This window comes from Priapulus caudatus, unplaced genomic scaffold (assembly GCF_000485595.1).
Source record: "Priapulus caudatus unplaced genomic scaffold, Priapulus_caudatus-5.0.1 Scaffold170, whole genome shotgun sequence".
Classification (NCBI taxonomy): domain Eukaryota; kingdom Metazoa; phylum Priapulida; class Priapulimorpha; order Priapulimorphida; family Priapulidae; genus Priapulus; species Priapulus caudatus.
In genome coordinates, this window is record NW_014577231.1 from 322,971 (window position 1) to 330,786 (window position 7,816).

The 7,816-nt window shown below is 48.0% G+C and overlaps 2 protein-coding genes across 2 annotated transcripts in view; one reads left to right on the forward strand and one right to left on the reverse strand.

Moving 5' to 3' along the window:
- LOC106806629 (leghemoglobin-2-like) overlaps positions 1–1,543 on the forward strand; it is a 5,588-nt gene extending 4,045 nt beyond the window's left edge. Inside the window, exon 3 of the mRNA XM_014808631.1 lies at positions 524–1,543. Within this exon, the coding sequence (XP_014664117.1) occupies positions 524–673 (150 nt within the window). The 3' untranslated portion in view covers positions 674–1,543. The remainder of the gene's footprint in view (positions 1–523) is intronic.
- Positions 1,544–4,489: 2,946 nt separating this feature from the next.
- Positions 4,490–7,816, reverse strand: part of LOC106806624 (lethal(2) giant larvae protein homolog 1-like) — a gene marked incomplete in the record, with an annotated part of 65,569 nt that continues 62,242 nt past the window's right edge. The window contains 1 exon segment of the mRNA XM_014808627.1: positions 4,490–4,618. Within this exon segment, the coding sequence (XP_014664113.1) occupies positions 4,611–4,618 (8 nt within the window).

The window sequence follows — 7,816 nt, forward strand, 5'->3', positions numbered from 1 at the left end:
GTATATATATAATGGGAATATGGTAATATTAATCATCGATTATTACGTGTAAACATAGACTGGTGGGTCCAGCAATGGGATAACTGCGGGCAAAGAACCGCCAGAGCCCCCCCCCTCCCCCGGCGGTGCCACCGGCGCGTTTTAATGTTTCAGACAGTCTCGCCTCTGCCCTCTAGCGAGCACGACGAAATTTGTGAAGGGAATGAGTAAAAACCGAGGTCTAAAATATTCATAAATGCCTAATAAATTAATAAATGCATAAATATTCATAAATTTCAGTAAGTAAATACAGTAACAGATCGCCCCACTTGCCTGCCTGGGATTTCTCATTCGTTTTTGATTGTAATTGATCGTAATTGATTCACGATGGAGAGTCCGCGTAGCCCGGATGCCTCATTCCCCGCCTCGCTCCCCCTGGATCCCTGAGTCGTACACACTCTACTCGCGTTATTCGATCCCCATCCTGCACCTGTAACCCGTCTCTATAACTAACCGAGACACATACCTTCTCCAAATTTCGCAGGACATGGAGACTGCCTTCCTCGAAATTCTCAAGAACAAACTCGGAGCGAAGATGACGCCCGAAATCGACGCGAGCTGGCGAAAGTTGTTCGGCATCATGAATGTCAACTTCAAGAGCAACGCGGCCAAGTTGGGAAAGTCGACGACATAGATTGTCGCACGCGCACATCGTAGCGGGGCTGGGCGGTGACTCACACGTCCTCTACCATGTCCTCAGTAACACAACATGGCGACTCACAGACGTGGCACGTGCATATAGCTCGTGACTATAGCCTATGCCTATAGCCTATGCCTATGCCTATAGCCTATGCCTATAGCCTATAGACTATAGCCCGTGACTATAGCTCGACAAAATAGCGTGACTGCGACAGTGTAGTGCGTAGCTGTAGCAGGTGAAGGCTTATCGAACGTATCACCCAAACCTCGCTATGTAATAAATAACCCTTCGTACAGATATCCTAGCTGTAATACACGCGTAGGGGGCTATGTAGAAATCACGTCGTGCACCAGCGAGGTTTGGCGGCATATTGTAGACTTCCACACCGCGACGTCGCTCGCTCCGCGTAAGGTAGCTATAACAGATAAACGTTCAAGTGCCAGTTTGAGTTGCGCCCATCTCGAATCTTCATTCTAACACAGACCTTTCAAAATTTCGGACAGCTGCCGTGTACGCAACTTGTCAAATTCCTTTACAGCGACAGCAGTTTGACGTAACGACAGTAAATACGATATGTACTGTACTGGCGTAACCATGTAAAGAGAAAGTCGGCACTGTGCAGTAGTAGCAGTGTATAGAAATTATCGTTAGGAATAACTGTTATAAAGTATCATACGTTGTTATTGTCGTCGTCATCGACATTATTATGTCTTGGGTTTCATATTCATCGGTTTAAAGCGTTTTGCTGTTGATTTACATTCGACATTCTTTTAAGATGCGGTGAGATTTTTAATGATAGTTCCGATATAATAAGCATAAACATATGATATCAGATTGAATAAAGATTGATTTTTTTTATCATTATATTGTGTTTCGAATTTGCTATATGACGCAAACGACTTGAATTCTCAATTTGTTCCTAGTACTTGCCTATATTCTATCTTGACTAGTCCCGCCATCTGTTGTCAAGAACAGGTAATACACATAATGTATAACACGATTACAAATAATTATAATGACGATAAAATACACTATTTGTAACTTAGTGCGTGTGCGAGGGCTCGGGCAACCAGTTTATATGACAACTGTCACAACGCTACTGTTGAACGCGCATACTACGTTAATGTAAATTGTGGCACCTGCTTTATAAAGCAGTCTACATTGACTTTGCTTGCCTGCAAAATACACCCTATCATACACGCGATTAGAATGTATACATGTGGTTGTATACGTATGTGTGGGCTAAGAAAACAAATGAAAGCCGAATACTTAGGCTAACAGTACTTTTTCAAATTTTTCAAATGTTTATTTTGCTCAAGTTTCTCCACAAACAAAGCACAAATTGGATCATGAATACATGCAGAAATAATATTTTAGTGTTTTTTTTACTCAGTTCGCTAAAAGGTATCTACACAACCTATAGGGCATGCGTGCTGGAAACACCCTCGGTGCATCTCTCTCTCTCTCTCTCTCTCTCTCTCTCTCTCTACGAAAAACGAGAGGCACACGAGGGAGACGAGGTGCCCAGAGGGAATCCCCCGCCTGTGTTGCATCGACAAAGCAGAGGGGCACGCCTAGTGGCGCCCTCTCGTGGTGCACTGGGGAGACGTGGCCAGCAGCAGCATTGTCGTATACTGCCGACGTTGGCCGACGTCTCTTCCGCGCTAGTCGACCTCGCCGGATCTACGTCTCTAAACACGAAAAAATCTTTCCGGGGGATATATTAGCAAAATATATGCAAATCTTCGAACCTATCTTTCTACGGGCAAACGAGACGGAACAAACAAAAACACAGTCGACCGCCGACCACCGAGGGGCTGCAGCCGCCAGGGGGCGCTGACGTGTCGCTATTCGCACAACGAGCCCCACGAGGGTGCGCAGTCAGAGAAACTAAATAATAATAGAACATATCGATTGAATAGTAGTATTTCATAAGCATACAAAAAACGCTAACGCTACTGGAACCGCCATGACGCTTTCAGCGCGTGGGACCCGGGGGAGGAAAAAGAGGAGGGAGGAGAGAGGAGGGAGGAGGGAGCAAGACGCCGAGGAAGAGAGAAAGAATTTCTACATTACAACCGACGACAAAAATTCAATCAATCCGCGGGATCGCGCCGCCGAATAGATCAAAAATGGCGCCCGCGATTACGACGCATCTTTGCATTTTCGGCAGCTTTCGCTCTAGATTCCCGGACCAAGACACTTATGATTTTCTTCAAACAGTGATCGTACACACAAATCGTAGCACATTGCTCGAACAATAAATGACAGAAAGCTAGTATAGAAGGGGGGTGGGGGTTACGCCCTACATTAAATTTCACATAAATATCAACGCTGTATAATAGTGACACCTGGTGGACAATAAAAGTGAAAATAGCTTTCATGTACGACGAAGCACGCGTTAGCAAGCCGTTTGTCACCCAATACCAAAATCACTGACGGAAACAAGAAATGACAAAATTATATACACATCTGCGACATAAAAAATCGTAACGTCTCCATATCTCTCGCTCACTCTCTCTTTGTGTGTATGTAACAAGGCTACCATGGCTTTTGACCATATGGCTATCTCCTATCTCTTTACTTGTTGATGTTTCTCTCTGCCGGCCAGCCACCACAGTGGCGGCCTTTCGTTGACACCTCGTATACCAACTAATCGTGAAAGAAGTACCTAAATGCTACACTAGCCTTAACTTACGTCCACTGAACCGAACTCGTGTGAAAATATATATAAGCTTTGTGTGACATCCACGACAAAACGCCAATGGGAGGAGAGCCCTTCCTAACTTATATAAAATAGAATCATTTTTTTTGCTTCTTAAGAAAAAATCTCCATAAATGGACAAAATGTGCTTTCTAAATCAAGCTTGAAACTCTCGTTGAAAACGGAGCGGCATTATGCCGTGTGTGCCCGCCCACCAAGTGAATAAATTCTAGACACAACATCCTCGCAGTTTCATCTAGCGGCAAGACACTAATACATGGTTTCAATGGGGGAGGAGGAGGAGGAGGAGAAGGAGCAGGAGGAGGAGGAGGAGGAGGAGAAGGGGGTAATGTGACACATGGGTGTATGACTTTTCTGTAAATGCGATGAAGAGACATTTAAGGTGTAGTGGTAGCCATAGAACCTGGTGAAACCATGGCAACGCTTCTTTCCATGCGCAGCGCCACCGTCGCGATGCTGCGTGTAGAAACGTTACCATGACAATAGCTAAAAACAGTGCTGCTGCTGTTGTCCCTTTGGCAACAATGACACCAGGACGGCTGGCTATCTCCATGGCGACGGTTTTGATGGAGACCTCTGCCGTGCATTCTGCATAGATCTCCATGGAAGTGGCCAATTCCAACAAATTCGCTTCCATGGCAACAGTCTCGAAACGTGTACACGTCAAATCTGGCTATGCCAGCACACTCGAAAAGCGCCCTTCTATTTCTATACCGTATGCTATGCCCCTCCCCCTCACACAAACACAGGCACTGAACTTTCCACGCATCCGAATTCAGCGGGTCTCTCAATTTTCGCAGATTCCAAACTGATCTCCCCTTTGCGACAAATGCCCCACCACCAACTCCGGGGCATTCGTGCCACGCTAACATCTCCTCGCACACTCTACAATGATATCGGCCGCACCCTGGTCAGTGCAACGTTACGCGCTAGAAATACTACGATGCATATGTTTACTGTCGCGCGCGCGCCACACGCGAGTTTCTCTCCCCCTCTCCCTCTCTCTCACGCGCGCGCACGCGGGAGGGAGCGCCGGACACCGGTCACACCCGCGTCCTCTTGTCGACCTTCTCCGGCTTTTTCTCTTTTTTCTTCTTGCGTTTAAGTGATGAGTTTTTCTCCATCTCCTCCAAATTGTCGAGCTCCTCTAGATACTCCTCGAGCTCCTCTATGCGCGCGATCGGGGCTTTCTTCACCTGCGCCTCCTCACTGATCTGCAACGTCAACGCGAAATAGCGACGATTAATATGACGATTAAACATGAATCAAAATAATTCGATTACTAATTGAGAGAGCGTAAGATAACCGTGCGTGCCTTGCCATTTTTCACGATTGCATGACCTTTAAGTAGTAGTACTTGAGCTACTTAGTGAATTACTCCAGTCATATCGGTCATGATCAATTAAACAATGACCGAATAATCAATTAAGTAGCCATGGCCATCATCTCATAATAACTAGGAAATACCAGATACGATAACAAGATACAAGTAATATAGTGGGCAGTTACAGCAAGTATTACTTGTACGTAGCAGTTATGGTGAAAAAAGCTTAAATAAAATCAGTGTCAGAAGTGTAGCAATACTGGTTGCTACCATAGAACTAGAATAGAAGTTCTATTATGCTGCTACCTGGTTATGCCTGGTACTGCAATATGGTTGCTACCCACCGGCTACCAAAAATTGTAATGTGCTGTCCTCTATACATTTGATATTAATTTAACACACTTAAACAAGATTAACAAACTAATTAGCCAAGTATCAGCGGATGGCATGGGTAGACAGTACACCTTAGCTACCTGTCCCGAGAAGGAGTGAGGAGCATGGCATATAGCGAAATAGGGGGAAAGAATGAGTGAAAACAGGTTTTCTCTCCGACCGGTCCTAGTCGATTTGAATTAGTGGCAAACCACGAGCGTAACTAAGACAAACACGTGTATGATTACACCATTCCCCTAACAACGCGCAAACCCAGACAGTAGTCTAAAACTGGGGAGAGAGCGACAGAAAGAGCGAGAGAGAGAGAAAGGGGTGAACGAAGACAGAGAGAGAGAAATAGAAAAAGGGAGAAAAACAAGGAGCGAGAGAGCGAGAACGAGAGCGCGCGCGCGTGAGAGAGAGAGAGAGAGAGAGAGAGAAAAAGAGAGAGAGAGAGAGAGAGAGAGAGAGAAGAGAGAGAGTAGAGAGAGAGAGAGAGAGGAGAGAGAGAGAGAGAGAAGAGATAAGGACAGAAGAGAATGCGAGAAAACGAGAGCAGGCGATTCAGCCTAGAGAGAGACAGACTACATAGTAAATATACCCCCACTACTCAGGCTCCCTCCTCTCTGCTAAGGGTTAGGGTTAGGGTTAGGGTTAGGGTTAGGGTAAGGGTTAGGGTTAGGGTTAGGGTTAGGGTTAGGGTGAATAGGGGAAACAGGTAGAGAGAGAGACAGACTACATTAGGGTTAGGGTGAATAGGGGAAACAGGTAGAGAGAGAGACAGACTACATAGTAAATATACCCTCACTACTCAGGCTCCCTCCTCTCTGCTAAGGAGCAAACCAGCAACGCGACAGCAAACGTGCCACTGCAGCCCACAACAACCCAGCATAAAATGTATATCAATATCAATATCAATAAGAATGCTTCTTGCTCAGGATGAAAATGATGGAGGCTGGCTCATGTTGGGTTAATTAGACTAATGAAAGCATGGTTAGTATAACAGTGGTAACAGTAAGTAGTTAGCTGCCTCGATACCCGGTGTGTTTGCCTTTCATGCATCTGCACCCAGTGTTAGCCCACCCATGCACATTAGTGTGTGTGCATACGTGATCGTGCATGCGTGCGCGCGTGTGTGTGTGTGTGTTTTTGCGCGCGTGAGTGCATGCAAATATCTCCTTCACGGGTTTATGGAATACAACCTCGAAGCTTGTCTCTTGGAAGCGCGGGGGCTTCGGCGGTCGTGGCGGCAGTGCAGCGTGACCGTTCACCTGAGGCTCGCTCACCAGCGCCACCTGCCCTTGATCCTCGCTTGCTGGCGCCACCTGTCCATGAGCCTCGCTTGCTGGCGCCACCTGCACATGATCTTCACTTACTGGCACCACCTGCCAACGATCCTCGTTCGAGGGCGCCACCTGCCCATGATCCTCACTCGAGGGCGCCACCTGTCCGTGATCCTCGTTTAATGGCGCCGATCCGCACACCGCCAGCATCGGCTCGTCCTCTGCCGTCGTCATGGCGATGTGATGCTCAGCATCCGCATCCGGCTCGTCGACGTCGGTGCGCGTCAGGATGATCTCGTCGCCGTCCGGTGAGCGAATCACCGTGACGACCTGTCCGTCGACCTCGCTCGTATCCACGGCAATGTCGTCGCCGCCCCGCGTCGTCGTCGTCACCGTCGTCGTCACCGCGTCGTCCGTCACATCGGTCGTCACTTGTATCAGCGTGTCGCCGCCACCTCCATCCTCCTCCGCCATCATCCCTCCAGCCTCTTCCATCGACAACACGCCGCTGTCCGAACCCTGGCTCGGTGGCTCCCCCAGCGGGGAGACGTCCATCGCGTCGGTGGCGCCGCCTACGTGCGAATCGGCGGTTTTTCCGTCGACGGCCGTTAGCACTTCGTTGACGAGGTCGTTCGTGATGACGTCATTCTCGCCGTCATAGACTGTCGCCTGGGTCGCCATCGCCAGCTAGCGGTGGGGTTAGTGACGGGAAGCTTACGGTTTGTTGCTAATCACCGCGCGGCAGTCTACACTAGAAGAAACGGTGTTTGCACAATGACTCACCTACCCTTAGCAGTGACCATCGCCTTACGTAGTGACCATCGTCTTACGTAGTGACCACCAGCCTAAGCAGTGACCATTGCCTAAGCAGTGACCACCAGCCAAAGCAGTGACCATTCCCTCAGCAGTGATCACCGGCCTAAGCACTGACCACTGCCCTAAACAGTGACCACTACCCTAAGGAATGACCACTACCCTAAGCAGTAACGACTCGCTACGCAGTAACCACTATCCAAGCAGTGTCCACTGGCTGCACAGTCACCACAACCCAAGCAGTGAAAACTTGCTACGCAGAAACCAACCAACCAATCAACCAACCAACCAACCAACCAACCAACCAACCAACCAACCAACCAACCAACCAACCAACCACTCAAGCTGTGAACAACGCCTTTGCGACCACACACGTTACGATTGGCCCGAGCAGAGAAGATTAAACGCTGCAACCCTGGCTTCACTCCAACCTGCAATCGAATGAGCATCGCATCGCACGCGAGACCAAACTCACATGCCGCTAAAAACAGTGTGTGTTGCAACAACGAACAGCAAAAATCAACGAGAGAGACAGAGAGAGAGAGAGAGAGAAAGAGAGAAAGAGAGAGAGAGAGAGAAAAAGAGAAAAAGAGAGAGAGAGAGAGAGAGAGAGAGAGAAA